Consider the following 23,448-nt stretch of genomic DNA (forward strand, 5'->3'; position numbering starts at 1 on the left):
TGATACCCTGGCTTAGAGAAACATCCTCTATAGTACTAAAAAGAATCATAATAGCTTATAAGTGCCTTCACAATCGAGGTAAAATATTTTAATGTTAAACAAATTTATTTTAAAAATTGCTGTATACTAGTTCATGTCTTTTATCAATTGATTGGTGATCCTTTTTTACTTATATTCAGAAGTCTTCAAACAAATAATTTCTGAAAGTAAACTCGTCATTTTTTAGCCCTCGACTGGTCACCAAAAGTAATGTCTGACAGTAAACTGCCGGTTAATGGCATATTATGATAAATTTTACATGTGACCTGATTACTTTGTAAGACTTTCATTAGGCATTTATATTTGAAGAACATAAATCTACTATTTCTATGTTGGGCCATTCGAAACTAAGCTACACCTACAGATTACCCTTCCTGTACGAACGAAAGCATGGGCAACATTTTCAAATTGGTAAGAGTAATAAATAAAATCTTATATTCACATATGTTTTACGTCTCCCATAATGATATAAAATGCGAACATATCAACTAATACACATGTCTAGATTTTCATTAAAGGTTGTTAAAACTAGAACTTAATTACAAATCGAAATTGATGACAGTTACTTCAACCACAATTCTAGTGGAACATCATTCTCATTTCTTGACACCCAAATTGATACTAAAAGCAAGGGCGAATAGTTTATCATCTTAAATTTAATAAAAAATAAGAAATTAGAGCTATAATATAATTGATTGATATACCCGCACGCATAAAGACAAGATATTTTTCATTGATGCCGGCTGATATTAAAATGTGAATGATAATGGAAAGTTATTTGTTTTAAAAAGGAAAGTCACACTGATCGATTACCAATATTTATTTTCAAATTGATGCAACTATGTTAAAATGACACAACTTGTATTCGTGTTGTCATTAAATTATCAGTTGTTGTTTCCCTTAAAATAACTCTTAGAGCACATTGTCAGAATATTAGAAAACAATATTTAATCTTTAAGGGCACATGAACCAAACATTTTTTTAGGGTCAACCAAATTTACGCCCGGCATAAGAGTACTACGGTACATTGTAGTAATTTGTACCGAGTACCAGGCGGATACCTCCTAAACATTGAGAGAGGTTTACTCCAAACATTGCAACATAGACAAAAACGAAAAGTCATATTTATAACTCTAAGACGAATTGTTAGTAGGTGAGACCAAGCACTACGATCTATCATGGTGATAATGTGTACCAAGTATCAGAGTGATACCTCTAAAACTATAACCCATAACAAGCTTCATTTTCAATACTATATCGTTTGTGTTAAAGAAATGAATAAATCATCAGATATATAAGATTCAACATTGTTTTGAATCCTATATAGAACATTTACCTTACATAACATACTTAGATCAATTAATATTCTGAGAAAAAATCATACAACGTATTTAATGAATAAACTAAATGTGCGAACTTGAAATATAGACATAGCTGATCTTGATCAATATCACGTGATTTATGTTTTGTAAATTTTAACTAATGGAATAATCACTTAATATATATCATCAAATTTATCAAATATACTGCGACAATCAAGGAAAAACCTGCTGTGTGTGTGCGCGTGTGCGTGTGCGTGTGTGCGTGTGTGTGGGGATGGGTGTTTATGTGGACGTTGTGTGTGTGAATAATACTGCAATAATACATAAACAGAGTTTGTGTTTATTTCAACTTACCTGTAGCGAGTCGTTCTCGTCGCTCCTCTGAATTATTCTTTGCTTGTTTATTCTCCACATTTGATAGATGTTTTACCTCCAGATTTTGGCTTCCCCATGTGCAATTCATTCTCTTATTCCATATGTCCATATGTACTTTGAATTGAGTGTTTCGACATCAGATGAATTACACTCCAGAATTATTATTGTTTATCGACTGATTATTTTAAAATGCTTCTTCCAGTTGCAGAATAATATTGGCGTTTGATTGTCACCATTTCGAACAATCAGGTGCACTTCTCTCAAATAGTTGTAGGTTGACATTCTTTACATCATAATACCCCCCCCCCCCCCATAATCAAACAGATAATCCGATATGATCATGAACATATACATGTGCATGTTGACGACGGGAATTGTCAGAGAAGCCTGTGAATATGAACAAAGCACTTAAGTGTCACTCCCCTTGTCCAAATCTAGTGATGCTGTTATATAGAAATTTATCATATCTGGTCATACATCAATGCTTAATCAAATTAAACTTAATTGGCATAATGTTCAAATTACAAACACCTTTTTTAATTGTACATGTGTGAGGAAAGGATCTGCGGTTATATAGAACTTTTTAGCAATCATATAAGACAGAAAACTGAATTATCCATCAATTTCCCGCTAATTTAGAAGTGCGAAAGCTAAATTAAGGTATAAAGTGACACAATTTAAACTCAAAACCGGCCTTAGTAAAGCAAACTTGTTTTGAATGATGCGGTATAGTTAAGTCGGAATGGAAGTAAATATAAATAGGGATCTTCTTTATTATCAATAAATCACCTTTCATTCTGATTTTAAAATGGCCTTGTAGATGGCATTTGTGTCAACTTGCAGCTAAGTACGAAATATATGTATTACACATATAAATAGTTGAAAGCATCGAGCAAACACACTGATAATGTTGAGATATTAATAAACATTAATTAACATTGAGAATATTTAACATGACATAACAACTTTCTAGGGTGGGTTTCATACTTTGACCTGAAAATAACATCGATCTTTACATCCAAGTGGTAAAAGTTGAATTGCAATTTTTAATATACCATCCGATGAGGTATATCGATGTAAAAAGTATTTGGTGAAAATTGTCATCTTCAAACATATATTATGCTTTAGAAAAGTAGCAGTTTTAACAGCGGCGTTAGAGGCCTTATTGCCTTTTTAGGTCGCACCACATGACCTGGCAGTGACCTGGGGTGATTTCAATGTGATTAAGCGTATCCATTTTCCTTAACAGTTGAACATATGTAAGTATCCGACTAAAGAGTAATTTTAATTCGGGTAAGGAGTGTTCAAACTGCATTGATAAAGATTAACAACAGTTCACATGTGTAACATGACACACTTAACTAAGAGGTTTAATGAATCAGTGTGAAGAAACTTACAATTAAGCTTTCATAAGACCCTTTTGGAGCCATCAGTACCGGTACCCTCTTTGGAAGGCCATTGTTCCAGCATGCCTCTAACGGTAATAAGCCCTAAGTCTCATATGTATGTCATTATGTCCGTTAAAGATACACTCGTACTCGTACTAAGATTTACCACATTTAATAGGATTGTTTTAATATTCCAAAAAGGAGGAATACATGTCGAAGACAATGGTTCTTATGAAGTTTACCGAGTTGAATTTGAATGAAATGAGCTTAAAACACAGTATTTCCGCCTCATCAGACTATAATAGACCAGAGTAAATCTCTTAGCATTCACAAAGCATTTAATATTTTTGCTCTTTCTGCTATTAAATACACGGTTACAATCGGTTATGAGCAATTCATATTCTTCATAAATGCATTATTTAGTAAGCAGTTAAAGGTTTATTAGTCAAACTTTATGTTTGCAATACATGTGTATGTATTGATTTTGAATAAGAGTGTCACTTTCAGGCATGCGTCTTTAATTCCTGGGTAACATAGCTGCTGTTGCTAAAGGTTTGTGTTCCTAACTCTGTCTAAGTTCTAAGTCTTATTTGTTAGAGACAGATATCTTATAACATTTCTTACTCTTTCTAGTTTATTACCCAAATCCCATTGTATTAAGATGATATGTTTCGTAATTCCATAAGATTATTAATATGTAGGAACACCAAATACGCTTATAACTAATCGTACTTCATTAACATCTCTTTAAGTGTCTTAAGTTTAATTCTTTCAAACATGGAGCATATAGACGAGACTATTTCACACATACACACGTTTTTATTCGTTGAAGTTAAACATTTTAATAAGCTTACTGTATCATTTGAGATAATGTTGATCTGTTAATTGTAAACAACATATTGCAACCACTGAAATTACCGCTTTCAGGCCCCGAGATGGACCGTGAGTCAATTATAAGCATACCAATATAAGAACCCAGCCTCCACTGACTAGGTCAGAAAACCAAGCAAACACACCGCCCGCAAGCATCCCCCTTAAACACAATGCACATACAATGAACCAATGAGCTTTACGTCTATTGTTTCTGGAATCTGAGTATTTCAAAGTTGTTAATAAAAATCAAAGGACAGTTAGGTTAGTATTTGGGCACGGATAGAAATATGGTATAACAAAATGCGTTAAATTATTAATATATATATTAATATATACGTATATCGATTTTTTTACAATTATAGTATATTTGTGTTAAGATCGACAAGATAAAATGTATTTCCAGGCATCAATATAACAATGAAACAGCATTTGATCATTTATGCTTGTGTTAAACATACAGAATATTATATAAAAACACTTATGCTATAAGTTGTAAAGTCATAGATTGAATAATTTAATATAGATAGTTGATATGCACAGATAATTATGATGATTTAACATTAAATAATAAATTATCGCCATGACTCGTGCTTAACAGAGTTCCCGAATTCTATATCAAATACAGGTAAGTGACAAAATGATATGAAAATAGTTAAACAAAGAACTTAATAACAAATTATTATGAACATTGCAACAGCTTGACAACATTCACTGTGTCAATTAATCTCATTTAAAATAGTACGAAAAAAGAATTGTTATTACCCGCCATTTACATGATTAATAAAATAAGCTCTAACTCAAAATAATAAGATGCTTATATCACTTCAATATAGTTTACGCATTCCAGCATAAAAAATAAGTCATAAGCTCGACTTATCCGTACCTTTGATAAGCTCTATTTTCGTTAAGTCGGACAACAGATCACGTCTCGTTTTAACGCAATAATGGCTCTATACGCGCATGCGTTACCAATTAGACTGCTATTCTGCCATCTAAGTTTATGCTTTTCTTACAGCTCGATTAACTCTTTTGCATGTTATATGTTGTGTTATTTTTTTCATTTTATACTATGATTTGTTTTACATCTCATCTTCATTATCTTCAAATTATAGATGCCTTCAAATATACTTATTTCTTCAATGTTACTTTTACTGATTTGTGCTTGTAAAAGTGTGAGTTTAGGTACTTATCTCCAGTGAACACTGCTGACCACCAGATGGCGGCGACCCATGCAAAGGTTATAAAGATTAATTTGATGTTTGTGTATTCTTTTAATGCTGTTTGTGTCAATGTGTGTTTTTCCTTCAGTGTCACCATACGATAGTCTTTGATATTTTTGGGGGCTTTTATTGTATTATTTAAGCAAACACTCTTATTTGGTTGCTAAACACCTGGTTAATACCAGTCATTAAATCATTATCATGATTTGTTTGTGAAGGGTGATACTTTGAAGGTAAATAGCATCGAATGGTTAAACAATTAAAATAAACAAGGAAACCCCTCGACTCCACCTTTGTCAAGCTATGTCCTTCTTGTGAAATGTCAATATCTATTATATTGTAAAATGTCACAAATATATAACAACAAATAATCTCCTATTTAACGAGCACTCGCCTTTGTCTTTAAACTCTTTGTTTGAACAATTTAGCTGGAAACTTGCATTGAGACCAACTTAAAAAATGAAATGAAGTTACTTGTTTGGCATTTAAAAAAGAAGTTTGGGCTTATAAAAGGGGAAATAATAAGCATTAAGCAGATAATGTCATAACAATGAACAGTTGTTTAAGCTCTATCGTTGTTTCTATAATGCGATTATCTTATTTTGACACGCGTTCATTCGAGAAATAGGCACAATATCTTGCTGTTTCTCTTTATTCAAACTCTCAGTTCCTAGAACGCTAATATTTATTGTTGTTTTCATACCAGAATGATTTTATTTAGTATTTATGGTAAGATTTGCAGTATGTTGTAAACTATGTACCGACAGGCTGTTGAAGCTGTAGCGGGTTATGTGAATAACACCTTGTAATCTCCTGAAACTGCTTTGTCAACTAACCTACCAAACGGTAAAAAACATCAAAGCAATCCGATTATGCTCTTATCCATAGTAAAATAGTTTTTAATAGTCTGAAAACGTGAGACACGATAATTCCTATGTGTCCAACCGCCCGATGTTCCGACGCAATCTGTACAGATTATACCTTATAATGTTGTTTACCATGGACATTTGCAAAACTCTTTCGACAGAGGTAATTTTAAGGGGTTTTAATTGATGTATCGATAGTGGTGTTTGAAATAAAAGTAATGAAATTATTTGTTTTAAAACACAATTCATCAGATTAGTTGTTTTGAAATTAAATTATTTTATATGCTCATTATTAGGTATAATATATTATTATATTAAATTCTAAATAATGCTAAGTGGGACTCTATTGCTGAATGTGTGCATACATAATATTCTGCCCATACAAGTAAACAGTACTTAATGTAAATGGGTCCCGTGGTTGTTACTGAGGCAACATAGTGGAACAAGATATAAAAGGAAAAACTCTATACAGCAGTTACTTCAAGTGTCGTAACGTAGTCCCTGTCACGATGCATGTCATGTAATGATGGTCAATTTCTCAATCCTTGGGGGTCCTTCGGTTGCTACCGTGACAACCGAGCGAGAACAACTGACATCCAAGGACAATCTATATACAGCAGTTACTTCCAGTGTCGTAAAGTAGTCCCTGTCACGACGCATGTCATGTAATGATGGTCAATTTCTCAATCCTTGGGGGTCCTTCGGTTGCTACCGTGACAACCGAGCGAGAACAACTGACATCCAAGGACAATCTATATACAGCAGTTACTTCCAGTGTCGTAAAGAGGTCCATGTCACGACGCATGTTATGTAATGATGGTCAATATCTCAATCCTTGGGTGTCTTTGGTTGTTACTGGCTCAAGACCACAGTTATCTGCCCCCCGTTGACCGGATGTGAATACAGAAACAAAGAGTGCTTGTGTTCAAGTATCAATATGTTATTAAAATTGAATGAAAAAGAAGCAAAAAATGTTCTTTTTGCAGAGAACTTGACTGAATTTGACACTCTATTGCAGAAATTGATAGTTTTCAATGTAAATATTGGAACAATCATAGCTTGTGGAAGTCTGAAAATTAGTTGTTTGTAGCCGATTGACTCCCTGGCGGAAGGGTTATGTATTTGAACTCAATTTTGACAGTCGGGTCAATGGTCAACATGGTGTTTTCTTGTGATTATATTTTGTGTCTTGAATTGTTCTAGAGATGCCATGTCCTTGTTTTTCAATTGGGGTGTGTATAAAGTCAAAAGCCAGGTTAGTGTCTATATGAAACATATAGTAAAAATAACTGTGGTCTCACGCCTGATATAGAGGAAGCTTTTGGAGGGGTGGCCTATTTTAAATTGTTATAAATTCTTAATTTATACAGCTATCTGGTTGAAATTTGGCCAGTTGACAGTGCTTAGCCATAGAATATTGGTGTTTGAGTATGAAATGTGAAAATCTTATATTACATAATATAAATTAATAATATATAATTTTCTTATATATTTTTGACATTTTTAAAAAAAACTACTTTCACTTTCAATTTAATGTTTGGAAATAGTTCCAAATGATGGTAACTAATGAATGAAAGCCTCACTTTCAATTCCAAAGTATAAATGGAGGGATTTTTTTAACATAGGAAGCAGACCCAGGAGGAACTGTCTGTTGAAGACCCCCCCCCCCCCACCAAGCTGCCCACCAGAGGCCAAGCTGTACTTGGTGTTTGCCAACATGCTGTAATTTGTAAGTACTTCAAAATAATATATTAGAAAATGGTATCCAAACTGAAGTACAAAGTGAGACAGTTTGGTCATAAAAGCCCATTGAGACTGTTTGTTCCATTCCTAAATTAATTTCTTTCATGTTGTCAATCATTTCTGATGTGGCTTTGATAATAATATTATTTTCTAATGAAACTGCTGACTTGTATCAGTCTTTGGTCTGTATTGTGCATCTATTCACACATTTTGTTTGCTCTTTTAAGCAAACATTACAATAATTGCAAATTCTATAAGCAATTAAACAAAACTTACTGCACATAGGATGCAGAATGATGTTTTATTTAGTGTGCATATGATTTTCAGCTTATGGACAAGAAAACATATACTTTAACAATCACAGCAACACAATGAGATCCCAATTTTAAAGAAATAATGCCACCTTTCATTAATTCATTAATTCATTCTATCAATCATTCATATATATTCATTAATTCATTCATTTATTCAATTTATTCATTGAAAAACTTGCCATTTCTCAAGGCAAAATAAATAAAAAGTGAGCAGCTTTTATAAAGAATAGAGCCTTTTCCCTTAATGCATTAAAAAACACAACCTTAATACAGTATAAATGTTTTAAAAACCCTAATTTATTGCTTATTTTAATAGCCAGCCTGGTTGCTGTAGCCACAGAGGAATTTTCAAGGACAAGAACCAGTGCTGGTAAAACTGTGGTCTCTGTGGTTTTCCATACCGGCTCTCGGCAAGGATTTTCAAGAAAGGAATACCATCTTCAAGTAAGAAGAAATTCTAAGCATGTCTGGTTTGAATGCTTGCAAAATGCATCTGGGTACTCAGTAAGATGAGGTTTACCTTTGAGTTGTTAAAAACTGATTGCAAAATGTCCAAAAGACTATATATTCTATTAAATTTGTCCTGAAAATCTTTGAATTCATGAACTTTTCTGCATATTTATCACATTTATGACTATATTAAAGGTTGTGTATGCCTCAAATGAGTGTTTACAGGCCTTTTTCAAACTTTAACAGTAGTGGCAGATAGTTTTATTTGTGTAAAACATTGCTTTTGTGTCTTGCTTGCAGATCATGATGTGCCAATAAGCTCCAGTTAGCTGCGGCCTTTTCCCCAGGCGGTAGTCCTGCAATCTGAATCCAGGAGATGCAGCTCTGAATCCAATATTTCAGAAGAATGAAGATGTTAGTCAACTCTGTAGTGCTTGTTTGTATGTAAATGATTCCAATGAGTGAGATTTATAGCCAATCAGGTGTAAATAAGCATCTTATAGACAATAGTGAAGTGCTGTACTCTGAATTTAATGCCAAATCTAGCCTTCAAAACAGATTCTTAAAGTATTTTTTTTTTTAAAAATGGGCATAATAATGCTATCTCTGCATTTTCTACATCATGTAGCCACCTCATACATGAAAACACTAGCAGTTGTCATGAATCTTTAAGTTTTGGTGTGTTTTTTGCCATTTCCTTTGTTGCGCCATTTGTCCCGGAAGCCAACAATTTGGCATATAGTGTTGTTTGGACTGTCTATTAACACATTATCACTAAATTTCTTGTGTTAAACTGAACAGTTCTGTTACCTTTGTATATAAGTGGACCAGAAAAGCAAAATTTTGACAAGTTGAGGCATTTCAGTTGGGCTCTATGTCATTTTTTATATAAAACACTAAGCCGATGAAGTGGAAAAACCTTATTTTGCTTAGAAAAAATCTTAAAAGAGTAGGCAGGCCAGTTTTGTGGTGCTGTTCTATAGACACCATTAAAAGCTACAAGGAAAACTTTACTTGGTCAAATTATTCCAATGCATAAGGAAATAATGGCTCTTCAAAGGTTTGCGGCTTAACATTTGAGGGAAATGGCTGTTTCTGCTTTTTATGAAAATACCACAGGTGCTAATACTTGTCTCATTCATTTAGTGTTTGATATATCATTGCCAAACTTTCAGTATGTGTTGCATATAGCCTGAAGCTGAACTATAGGAGTTTTGAAGTCTGTTTCTGAAAACATGTTGCTTAAATAGGCTCAAGACCACAGTTATCTGCCCCCCGTTGACCCCGAAGATCCGGATGTGAATACAGAAACAAAGAGTGCTTGTGTTCAAGTATCAATATTTTATTAAAATTGAATGAAAAAGAAGCAAAAAATGTTCTTTTTGCAGAGAACTTGAATGAAATTGACACTCTATTGCAGAAATTGATAGTTTTCAATGTAAATATTGGAACAATCATAGCTTGTGGAAGTCTGAAAATTAGTTGTTTTTAGCCGATTGACTCCCTGGCGGAAGGGTTATGTATTTGAACTCAATTTTGACAGTCGGGTCAATGGTCAACATGGTGTTTTCTTGTGATTATATTTTGTGTCTTGAATTGTTCTAGAGAGGACATGTCCTTGTTTTTCAATTGGGGTGTGTATAAAGTCAAAAGCCAGGTTAGTGTCTATATGAAACATATAGTAAAAATAACTGTGGTCTCACGCCTACTGAGGCAAAAAAGTGGAATAAGGTTTACAAGGACAAGCTCTACACAGCAGTTACTTAATTTTCCGAAATGCGATGACGTTCAACATCAACTGTGGTCTTTAAAAAGTATATACTTAAAATAATAACATGTCTAAAACTTTAAAAAAAAAGATTATCTAAAAAAACATTTGTTCGTACTTGTATTTTTTAAAACTAAATATTGTTTTGTGCGCGTCCTAAGCTGTGTCTTCGGATACATAGGTCTTGTGGCATTATTCTTCTACCATATACCAGTTGTAAGTTATGACCGTACTTTCACCTTAAAACCAACGTTGACAGTTCTGCTACCTGTGTGTTGTTTGAATATCGACGAGTTACGAATATAATTTATTTTTGAAAAAGTATCGCTTCAATTAACCACTAGCAATTATTTAACTGTTCGAATAATTTAAATATTATTTAACACAAATCACCGTTGTTATGATCTCGCATGACCACAAACAAGAAATAAAGATACGCTCAGCGTCATGAATAATTTGCTTTTATAAATTGTTATTTCAATGTTTTATACTCAGGAAATTACTGATTATATGGATTTCTTTGCAAAAGAATGATTATGTATCTGTATTATTTTTTAATAAAATCATAATCATATTATTAGTAAGATTTTAAGGTATACATATAGGTTAAGGAACAGACACAGGAATGGTAAACATAGCATCTCTTCTTAAATAAGTCACACCTGATGCAAGTGTACACATAAGAAAAAACCGCGATCTTGCTAAATTTTCTAGGTGTCATATCAAAAACATATATTTTACTATAAATAAGTGCAAAATCGGATTGGTTTTATTTTCTGGCATGTTCCAGTTTAGTTGATAAAGCCGTTTTTGAAAATTACAAGGTTTTATTAACGTAAGCTTCCTCAGCTGTCGCAGCATGTCAGCGCAATGACTAATTAAATAATCAAAGCACCGCCTTGCTTTGGTCGAAAATTCTTCACTGTGTGTTCCAGTGCGCATGCCGATCAGTTGCGTATTCCAGGACGCAGAAAACACTAGTCAACACTCTATTTCACTCATGAAGTCAGCGGAAGCGTGTACATGGAATGTCATATGATAATGCATTTCATTGTTCATGTCACTAGCAACCGATTTATTTCGTCAGTGGCGGATCTAGATGGGGGTCACATAAGCAACCACCCCCCCCCGGTTAAACGGCATATATATGAAAAGTTTAAATTATATTAAATGCAAATCATTAAGTATTCAGATAATCAAGTAACATGCAAGTATTGCGCTCGAAAATGGAATGGATCACAGAGTATTTAAGTGTTTACTTTTCCCAAATGAGGTAAATGCTTTTCATTCATTTGCTTTACAAATCTAAAACATAGTGAAAAAGGAAGTTATATATGGATAATAGGATCTGTACATGCTGTTGTTACTTTAACGAATCATTCTCCTGGTATTGTTTGGCTGTCGTATATACTGGCATCAGAGTAATTAATGTACTGACCTGAGATTAACGATTCTTTCATGGAATCCCGACCTCAAATATTGGTTCGGACAATACGAAGTCACATGTTCGAATAAGGTGTGATATCATTTAAGTTATTGATGCATCCCGAGTTTAAAGTTCGATTTAAGCAAATTTTATACAAGTGTGATCTAATCTCCGAAACTGAGTCATGTTAAGGAATTAGCGTTAACAACAAAAGCAAATTTTAGCTAAGAAATACAATGAACTACAGGAAAAACTAATGACATAATTTACAATTTAATTAAAAGAACCTTTTCGATAATACTAAAAACAGTGCTATGATTGTCTGCGTATAAGATCCGTTTCACAAACGGAAACGACAAATCCTTCACATGACTCATTTTTGCTGAAGACATTGCAAAATCATGAGACCTTTTTGAAGTTGAATTTACTTAGAACATGTTTTGTTTCAGCTGCTAAATCGGTACGCGAAAACCGAGAAAATAAACTACATAAAGGAACTCATGACGCAGTTGAAATCGCTGAGCCTCAAAGACCACCGCTCAAAGCATTACCAAAGATTTACCTCGGATTGTTCAAGAACCCGCCATTTTTGTTTACGACATTAGCAGGAATTACGGAAGGATTTGTTCTGGGTGGAGTGGGGTCTTTTTGTGCAAAGTTCTTGCAAACGATGTTTCGGGTATCGTCTTCAAGAGCAGGAATTATATTTGATCAGATATTTTTTTCATAATTGTTCGTCCATGGTGCTTATTATTATTGCATTAATTAAACGTAACCATCGTTTTGGCCAGATGCTTTTGAATAATTGAACTTTATCATTTGAGAAATGCCAATCAAAAAGAATCCACATTTTGACAATTCTTCTTGCCTTCATTAACATTTTTACTACTATAATAAAAATATTGTATATATGTATTCATATATAAGTATAACAGTTTACGGTTTATTCGTTACGCAGGGAAATTAATATTTAAACCAAGAAAAATGAACACGAGTTTTCAGTTCAGTTATATATACCAGTCTTTAAAAGAGTCAATTAAGTGCAGCATTTAACCTACTTACAGTAGCAATAGCTGTTGTTGGCCTGGCCGGTGGTATATCATTTACATTACGTTTTGCAGGAATTTTACGTACTTCACTCATAGTTTCCTTCTTAGGAATTCTATGCTCTGGTGTTTTCTGGATGTCTTGTGGACAAACAAGGCTCGCCGGCCAACATTCGAGTTATCAGGACAATGCTGAGTAATTCCTAGAACTGTTTGTCTATGGTTTGTTTCATATTATATTTGATCAAGTTAGGGAATTGCTACTGTTTAAGGAAGTTTTTCTTAAGCGCTTGGTATGATTGATTATATGACTGATATTGTTAAAACTGAAACTATGGTACATTCTCGAGCTTGACACTTTCGAAATATTTTCCTGTATCCTGTTCTCGTTCATCGTCCATTGTATTCATTGTAAAGAAATACCAACAAATTGATTAATACAGTGTGCGGTCACGCCCTTTGAACGGTCTGCGAAAAGAAGTTTGATGGGAGTTTACATATTTTAAAGAGTCCAAACACGAATCAAAAGGGCATCGCCAAATTAAGATTATACAATGTATTTGTTTTCTTTTCAGGCCGTTTGGCGCCTTACAAAATTCATGTAATGCCGACTGTTCCTGCACAACGGCCAAGTTTGAAGTTTTATGTTATGATTTTAATGTCCAATATATTTCTCCTTGCTTTGCTGGCTGCAGGATAGAACAGGACACGGTATGGAATTCATGAAATACTGATTTTAAGTAATATTTTAACAACCGTAGTAAAATATTAAGACTTTTCATTTGCTATTATTTGTGCTTAATTCATGATTATCGCTATGTGTGTTTATTTTCCTTTTCGTTTGTGCCAATTAAAGAGAAAGTGACCTCATTTTTTTTTCTTAACCTCGTGTTTCTATTGAATCTCAAACGTTTGTATTTTCTTTTTTCATGAATACTCGAATTGCTCCTGTGTACCAACCAAAGACAATGGGGCCCAAGTGTCAAGTGTGGCACAGGGGTCATGTGACTCCAGCTGTCCACTCTTCTATCCCTTCCTAGCACTATCGATGTACCGGCGGAACAGGCAGTTCTTAGGTGAAAAAATAAAATAATATGTGGTGCCTGTCCGAGAATAACAGAATTTTAAGAATAAGAAATTCTACATTTGCATGTCGTTGTTTTTTCATGGGATATAATTGGCTCGTCCTCTGTTATAATTGTGACTAATAAATACTTTGTGTAGATGAATTTCAACGAGTTGCAAAATACTAAATTGATCCAGGAAGAGGACTGTCCTGAGATGTACTCATTCTTTAATATTTGCCTTATAATATATAAAGGTTAAAGCGGTTACAGTTTAAAAACAATTGTCATCATGGTTTCATGTCATTTGCTATTGAAGATCAATTCATGAAAATCATAAATCCGTCATGTGCGGAAACAATCGATTCTTCATTCGACTTCTAGGTATTCTATTAGTGCATTTGTTTTCCCCTAATATGATAACGTCCCTTTAATTGCGGCGCTTTATTGTTAGAAGATTTCTATTTTACAGTATACGTTTCATACCATATTGTCAGTGTTAAGTAACAATGGCAACCACAGAGACAAGCCCATTAGCTCGGCTTTTATCCCTGTTGAATGTATCAAGGAAGAAAGCAAAACAAATGAAAAACTAGAACCAAATTACGCTCTAAGAAAAGCATGAATAACACAAATAGAATCTTTATTATGTTAATGTACATTTGCTTTTTCTGATTACAGGAACCATACTTAGTGTGGTGGTGTACGGCAGGGCAACGGATGCAAGCTGTCTCATTTGGCAGACAGAATGTGGAGAAAACACATCATGTTGGGTTTACGACGATGACATTACACGGCGCAATTACTTCCTCCTATATTTTATAGGCAAACTATTTTCATAGTTTTTTTTTTTATTTTGTGCATCGTGGCTTTATAAGCCTCCGAAAACTGCAAAATCTCCAAAATAACATAACACAGTAAATGTACAAACTTTTGAAATCGCTTCCTCCCAGAAGGACATGTAGATGTCATCAGACATTTAACAAAAGACAATTTAAAACATAGATGCGAGGATGTCAAAAAAAAACCACTTCAATAAATTGTAATATGTTTAATGCGTTTTATACAAAACAAAACATATACATAATCAGAAAATTTATATGTACACTTCACTTGTAAAATGACCACCACATATTGAGCACCAGCTGTTATTCCATTTTATTCCATGTTATTCCATTTATGTTTGCAATAAAATGAGCTTCTAACTGGTTTACAGGAAGAAATGCCCATCAACAGTCAGTTGTTAAAATAAACTAGGGATACATACAAACAAAATCCCCAATGACCAGTTATTTCTTAAGTGTTCTCAATATATAGAAAAAATATCGAACAAAACTGTATTAACCAGATGTTTTAGACACTTTAGAAATGCTTGGGAATTTTAACGTATTAAAACATAATACAAACAGAAAGAAGATGCATTTTTGTAGAATAGATACCCAGAAATGGATACACATACACTCATTTAGACATCCAGCACGCTAAATATCAATGATAAGAAAACAAATAATTACAAAAATTTAGCGTAATTGCAATATACACAAAACAAACATGCAAAGGATTATTGTTTAATACACTATTGTTTATTACACTTACGTGGTATTCACATTTTCATTGGATGAGTCAGGTTTAACACTACAAGATGCACCAAATACAATGTCAGAATACTCCGTCGTTTCGTCGTCATTGCACGCACGAATTCTTACTCGAAATTTCTCCAAGTGCTCGATATCGACATCAGCGTACACTAGCTCATTTGTTGAACGTTTAGAGCTCTGCAAATACAATTAAGATATAGCATAATGAATATCAGTTACAATTCAAATCAATAAATAAACTAATTAACAATTTTTACATTCTAAACAACGCAAACCATATTTCGAATCAATGCAAAGCAGCTTGAATTAAGATTACTCATCGCAGTGGTTTTACTTTAGTGTCATGTTAAATGCTGCGTTTCTTTCATGGACATTTATAATAACCTTACTATTCGTAAGAATATAAGGGATTTAATTAAGTTGATTCGAATGGGTGCTTTAACTAGTGTTTTCCATGCAGGCGAAGGATCAATCTTACAAGTGCTTCGACAATCGTAATTTACCTCAGCATGTGGTGCGTCTGGGTTCATTTCTTGATTCTGCATAGAAATACCGTTGCCATTTTCTTTGTCTAAAATTAAGAACAAATATCTTTCTAACAATTTGATAATATTTTAAGATTACAAAAATATTAGACGGGGGGTCCATGTTTTTTTTTTTAAATTTAACGTAATAAGGAAAGGTAAGAAAACTGAAGACGTGACTATCAACTGCAACCTCATAAAATATCAAAAACACCACAACAATGGCTGTTAACGATTGTTTTATTGTAAATCACACGAATTACTCATTCCACAATCAATAAGAATATTAGTCTAAAACAAGGCTGTAAAGCCGTGTAGCATTGTGACTAAATTAAACTTATAATTTTATCTACAAAAGAGTGTACAATACCTGTTGTATAAAGATGTTCTTTGCTTTGACATCGACTGAAACATATTTGTTGAGTGATTTTGTTATTTGTTTGCTACATATAAAACATACTGTATACTTTTATAATAAAACAAAATTGAAACGACAGATCACACACGGATTTATCCATAAATATAAGAAGAAAGTCGTTTATATAGGTATGTATTACATTTAATCCTACATAGTCATTTGAATGACAGTCAAACGAAAGCTGTTTTGTCGACGTCCAAACGTGCGGTTAATTGAATTAAGCACAATACATGTATTAGTTATTACAGACACATGTTAGATACAAGTACTAAATTAGTTGTAAACTAATGCGTTCATCTGACAAATACTTAGTATCCTTATTTGCTTTTTATTTCACACAGACTCTACGTTATAAACTCGATGCCGTGCTTCGGTTACCTCGACTTTCCGTAAAAAAAGAAAAACCAGTTCAAAAAGGTGTTTTGGTAATCAAAATATGTCTGAAACATCCATGACATTTGATATCAGCCGTCATATACCTACCGAACATCAGGACCTGTTGTTTCTACTGAAATACCATTCTCGTTTGATGGTTGTTCTAAGTGTACTGTACTTTCAGTCGCTGCATTTTCGAAGCTCTCATCCATAGCATCACATGAAGGCATAGATAGGCTAGAAGGCTGTAAAAATAAAATTGAACCGTGAATAAATTTTGACGAAAACATACCTGATACGGGGGCTTGTAATGGTATGTTAAAAAATTATGTTTGCTTGATATACTACCAAATAGCAGTTGAATGACAGACTAATCAATTACTTTTCAGGTATAAGATATAATTGTCATTATAAGCGACTAAACAGATTACAGGAAGCGTTAAATTATGTCCTTGCCTTTGTTTGTTCGTAAAACCAACCCCAGTTTGCAGTAAATTGTTTTTTGTAAGACACACTTAGTTATCTTGATTAGTATACAAAGCTATTGCGTTTATTTCATTTAATAGCGTATAAGACTACTGTTTTACCAGAGCAACGTTTTCTAGATTCCGGCGTGTCCCGAGGATGCCAGCATATTCAGCATCGCCAGTATGTTCATGTGTTACATCTATATTATAGAAGAAAAACGGGTTTATTGATGCATGTAACATGTATATAAATGGGGAACTTAATGACCTTGCACTCGCATCGAAATAAAAATGATAAGGCATTAACTGTGTGTTTCAGCTTAGATTTACATTTGAATATGTAGCATACCACTTAAATACCAACACACAATAAATCGTTCATACAAAACTGATTATCCCGTAATAGTTTATATTTACCATCTCTTTCTACCAGTGGCCTGAAAATGATATTAAGACATTAACAGGTTATCTGTTTGGATATATTCTACAACAGCATATGGTGTCTTATCAATAGGCCTAGAGAATGTGCGGTGATGGATCTGAATACACTACATGAGGTGTGGGAAGCAGAAACCGACACCACTAGACAAATCTCATTATTGTTTAAGACATTAGTAATGTAACAGCCAGGTTCACTTTTAAAATTTCTGTAATTACTATTACTTGCTGTTCACTTATTCTGCCATAATTGTTAGTCGTACTTTTTTAATATTGGTACACTTACGGTGGCCGAAGTGGGGCCAACTGTATCGTATTATCCTCATTTATTAATTGTCGCTTTGCTGAAAACGGAATATATACTGAAAAAACGGAATAATATTTATACTATTGCAATGTTTCAACAATTCAAATACAGTTTTTGTAGAATTACCACTACAATCATTTATAAATATTCGAAATATTTATAATGCAACGTAAGTCATACCTTTGTTTAGACGTAGACATAAACACATGACAACAATAACAATAAAAAGAAATGCAATTCCACCCGCAGTTATCAATCCATTGCCCAAAATGCCAGAATCGGAACCAGTTTGATCTAACATAGAGGATGTGCTGACATTGTAAATAGTTTATCAGATACGAAATAAAAGCCTGGTTATTTACGATATATAAAAGAGTAAACAACTGCAATATGTTTGATATTGGTTTGAATAATATAATGAAAAGTATTTGTTCATGCTCATTTACTTACTATTTAAAAAGACCTCGTTAAGAAGATCATTGTATAGAATAAACGCACACTAAGTAAGAGACTCAAATCATTTAACATATATTTTACCTTCTTTATATCCACGCTTATCACCAATTACAATTGACCCTTCGTCACTGCCATGTTCGTTCTTTGCATAACACGAATAAACCTGTTCAACGTCAGATGTAGTCATTTCATAAGTGCATGTTGATGCGTTCGAACACGTCTTTGTTTGTGATGATTTTGAATTAGTTGCTTTTACCATCGTCCAAGTGATGTTTCCAAAAGGATGGGCATTTGCAACACATGTGAGCGTTATGATGGTATTTGATGGAACAGGTAAAACAGGGGTTGAATAGACATCCACTGTCGGCTTTTCTGTACATAATTAGTTAAAGAGTATAGGTACTTGTTTTATTAAAATGTACATTAGTGGCACTTCATTAAAACAGCTAAACAATATTTTCGATGAGACACCTCTTCAAAAGCCGTGTAAAAAGTAATATCATTGAGCGAAAATTTCTCTCTAACTACCATTTCAAATGACAATTATTTTGGATTAATTTCAAATAAATAAATGTTCTTGCTATGTCCCGATAAACTATGTGTGTATAACCTTGCATTAAAACATACCACAGGATATACGAATTAGAAATGTGGTGAAATGTGACCGAAATTATTATAAACACAGTCACATACTATAACATGTGTTGACCATATTTTCCCTTTTTATTTCGGCACTTACTTGCGAATATAACAGTTGTTGCGTTTTCAAGAGCATTCTTGAAGTATTGACATTCAGTACTACATCGTATTTGCTTTCCGTAATCTTCATAGGTAGCGCTGAAACTAATTATTGACTCTGTAGCTTCCTTAAATGTATGATTTTTAATTACAGTGTACTTAAAATGTTTAATTGTTGATTCCCACTTAACATTGCATGCTGGATCAGCGAACATCGATGTACAAGTTGCAGTTATAACTTCTGATAGATTGTCTTGTTGAATAACAATAATGAGACGAGATGGGGGATCTAAAATAAACAAACCAAAAACAAAAATAGCTACATACAAATCTATGAAAATAACACAAACACTTCTACATGCAGTGCATTTTTCATAAAAAAGACTTAACATACATGTAAACAAGTAACAAATCAATACATTTTGAAAGACATATTTTTACAAATGTTCCACGTTATCAATCGAATAACATCAACGGTTCCGGTTTGATTTAAACTGATCATTGTTCAAATGTTACTGTAAAACGCTAACAAAAAAACTAATACATGTAAAATATAATTTACATTTTTCATACACCTTTGATACAGTTTGAACAATCATTTTTTAGTTTAACAAACTGATAATCTCACCTCGGTCATAGTGTGTAGATTTCAATATATTTCTAAGTTAACGTGTGTTTTTCGATTGTAAATAAATACAGTACTTATGACTGCTAACCATGGATATTTATTGAACCCTTCAGAAGCAGATAACATATCCATTTGTACACACATGCAGTGATGTATGCATCACAAGCTTAAATTAAGTATTATGGGAAAATACAACCATTTTCACACTTACATTTGTAAAGTATATATACATTGTTCGACAAACTCTCATGATATAATCCATTAACCTCCGGATGCTGTTGACAGTACATGTTCTTGTTTCCCCAATCCCTCTTAAACGAATGTAGTGTAGATACAGATGTGTATAATGCGGTTGAGTCGTCAAGAGTTGTTGATGCATTTGTATTGGTATCAATTTCAGTAGCGTTGACAAGAAATCTCAGCAATGGTGGCGGCCTTGCGCTCGATGAAGTGCAAGTTATATTCACTGTTTCTCCCTCCAATATCACTTCTTTAGCCGACAGATACGGGGGACCATTCGGATTTACTTGATAACAGAAATTTAAAAACGAAAATAGATAAGAATTAACAAAACACCGTTAGTAGATCTAGTACAAAAATACATATGTTTTAGAATGAAAACTTTTCAGAATTTTCAGAATTTTATAGATTTTGGTGTTTTAAACACTTGCAGAAAATATAATTCATTTTAAAACATGCAATGAAACCCTTCAATCTGAGAGATTAATTATGATTTTACAAATTCATATCTAAAGCGTCCTTGTTATATTGTATGCATGGACGTAATGTACTCTTGAAGTCTGGAGTTTAAATGAGATGGCTGTATTGCATTTTCAAGCCTTTTTATACAAACCAGCTAGTCAAAGTACAATGTATATTTAAATAGCATACATGTACGTTTCTCCTCGATCAATATTAAAGCAATTTGTATGTCGTATTGTATAAGGCAGAAATGCATATGAATCATACAAACATATTATTATTTTAACCTTCTGCATAGATAATTTAAAATTAGCAATATCATGTCATTTATTTAACTCACGGGACAAATTTGAACTACACTAAAGATGAAAAAGATCTCAAGGCTCTTAATGTCCAGTATTAACATCTCTGCAGATAAAAAGGGTCTGGATTCTAGATTGTATGCAGACAAAAATATGTCATTTACATCAGAGAATTGTATTTAATTAAGGACATTTTAAGCATATTTTACAACCATCTTAAAGCCTTCGTAAGCTTAGACTGAATTGTAGGCTCATATTATTATACAAACATTAATACAAAATGATTTACCGACTACAAATATTGAAGCTTTCACTGAAATGTTCCGATGTATTCCAAAGACTGTGCAAATAGCATTAAGTTGATGGAACGAATCTGCTGGTTTTTCATATGACTTCAATACAAATTCTTTTCGTGATAATTTGATTGATTCATACTGAAAAAGACCTATTTCAAACTTTACATTTGTGGCGTTATACTCTTCATCCGTTTTACAGTACACTTGTCCAAGTGTTTGATCTGTCTTGAAAACGATACACTCTCTGCATGTAGGAAGTGTGGTCAAGGGACCAATAATCGGCATACCTGAAGATATAATCAACATATTATGCATCACATATTACAGCAATCATAATAAATATGCACCAATTCAATTTTAAATAACACTATCTAACCTTCAATCGACACATGGACAGCATTAGAGTACTTTCTGGAAACTCCATTCAGACACTGAACCCAATACGATCCACTGTCATTTTTCTTAACGTTGAACAAAGTAAAGATAATCTCTTGGCCCACCTGGTCAAGTTCTAAAACACCTTCTGCTTGTTGAATGGAAGTATGGTCATCATTACTCCCATTGATGAGCTTTACAGAATACTTGCTTGTATTTTTCATTTTTGCAACTTGTGGTGACGGGAAATATCCAAGACTCAAATTGTCTCCGGCATAATTAGGTCCCTCCGTAAGAAAGTACAGTTCTCCACAGTTGTTTGCGTGTGTAAAAACTGGAATATATACAAAAAACAATGCGATAAGCCATTAAATCTTAATTTTCAAAGTGTTTTTTACTGTTTGCCGAAATTGTGATAATATTAGAAATATTTAAAACTATTCCCAAGCTAACCTTTTAAGTTCAATTCGAGTAAGGCAGACATTCTATTCTTGTCAATTGATGTGTATACAGAGGTTCCATTGAAACTGCGATCTACATCAGGTATGGTAAAATATGTAGAATTTCCCTTATGCTGAACACGCATATCATCCTCTTCTATTGCTTTTTCCTTTGACCCATTCTGTTTTATATAGTTCCACCTGACATCGCCTATTGAAGTCGGTGCAGACGGTGTGAATTCAAACGTCACATTCCTCCCAACAAATGTTGGTTGTAATAAACTAAGCACTCCGACATCGTTTTTAACAGTGATTGCAGGTGTACCTTAAATAAACCAAAGCTTCGGATTAGCATTGTTTGATTTGGTCAACTACGTACCCTGGTACAATCTAAGCACATTGTCATAGTTCCAACAGTGATTGAAGAATGACCTTAAATAAGAAAGAAAGAAAGAAAGAATAGACGAGTTTTTTTGCCATTTACAATAGTTTAAACGGTGCTATGAGGTAGACCAAGAGTGGCCGAGAACGCACACGTATCAAAATATTATTACATTCATCAAATAAAATATCAATGGACTAGTAACTACAGAAAAAAGCCCGGTATATTGTGTTTAACGATGATCGAGTCTTGATTTTCAAAGTCAGGGCTTACAGATGCTACACGACTGACAGAGAACGTCACTAAACAACGAAGATGTACACAGAAAAAAATATCAACACATATTGATAAATTTTAAATATTTCGTAAGCAAGTACAAACATAAATACAATAAAGTATGATGCACAATTTTAAAGGAAACTGTATTTCTATCAAAACATACACTTACCCAGTCCCTCACAACATCGTGATACATAAACAAGTATCCATAACGTCATACTTTTACACGCGCAAGCTAATAAGAAAATCATTTTGGTGATGATTGGATTTCCACCGTCATTGTAATGAATCATTGTAAATAATGCCATTGTTGAGAGGGTTAAATTTCCACATATATCAATCTAATAGAATTGGAACGCACTAAAACAAATATACATATAAGCAAAATATGAATAACCAAGGAGAGCAATGTCCAATACCATTGTTTTAAACTGATAATCATCAGATTTGTTTGGAGTTACAAAGGTCAAGTGATTTTACATTGAAATAATCATGATAAATAATGCCTGTTAAAGGCACATGCGACTCGCGATCGAATGCGTTATGTTAGAAGCTATCTGTTTATCATGTGTTATTTTTTTAAGTGTAATAACAATGTAATATTTAAAAAAATAACAGACGTGAAACCAAAACTGGTTGTAGTATCTACTGTATGAATGTCATGCAACTCTAAAGTTAGGCCAATGATGAATGTGATAAGGTGTTAATGATAGATAACCAATAAGAACGATCATTACATATAAAACAATATATCTAAGGACAAGACTGATGCTGATATAGTATCAAGTATTTGGGCACGTAAAACAATTCGTATTTAAGCTTTTTTTAG

The 23,448-nt window shown here is 33.3% G+C and overlaps 1 protein-coding gene across 2 annotated transcripts in view; it reads right to left on the reverse strand.

Annotated features, from left to right (window-relative positions):
- Positions 1-22,942, reverse strand: part of LOC128234584 (uncharacterized) — a 49,100-nt gene extending 26,158 nt beyond the window's left edge. The window contains exons 1-15 of one of the 2 annotated variants that reach the window (XM_052948884.1): positions 22,789-22,942; positions 21,972-22,283; positions 21,520-21,852; positions 21,137-21,430; positions 20,055-20,369; positions 19,217-19,504; positions 18,559-18,849; positions 18,202-18,315; positions 18,001-18,058; positions 17,694-17,713; positions 17,397-17,476; positions 16,918-17,054; positions 16,387-16,421; positions 15,996-16,063; positions 15,029-15,669 (exon numbers count right to left, since the gene is read on the reverse strand). In XM_052948884.1, coding sequence (XP_052804844.1) covers positions 15,487-15,669; positions 15,996-16,063; positions 16,387-16,421; positions 16,918-17,054; positions 17,397-17,476; positions 17,694-17,713; positions 18,001-18,058; positions 18,202-18,315; positions 18,559-18,849; positions 19,217-19,504; positions 20,055-20,369; positions 21,137-21,430; positions 21,520-21,852; positions 21,972-22,283; positions 22,789-22,927 — 2,667 coding nt within the window. In that variant the 5' untranslated portion in view covers positions 22,928-22,942 and the 3' untranslated portion in view covers positions 15,029-15,486. Of the gene's footprint in view, positions 1-15,028; positions 15,670-15,995; positions 16,064-16,386; positions 16,422-16,917; positions 17,055-17,396; positions 17,477-17,693; positions 17,714-18,000; positions 18,059-18,201; positions 18,316-18,558; positions 18,850-19,216; positions 19,505-20,054; positions 20,370-21,136; positions 21,431-21,519; positions 21,853-21,971; positions 22,284-22,788 lie in introns of those variants that run through there. The other variant, XM_052948885.1, reaches the window with a different exon arrangement.
- Between the last annotated feature and the right edge of the window lie 506 nt (positions 22,943-23,448).

The sequence above is a fragment of the Mya arenaria genome, chromosome 5, assembly GCF_026914265.1.
Source record: "Mya arenaria isolate MELC-2E11 chromosome 5, ASM2691426v1".
Taxonomy (NCBI): Eukaryota; Metazoa; Mollusca; class Bivalvia; order Myida; family Myidae; genus Mya; species Mya arenaria.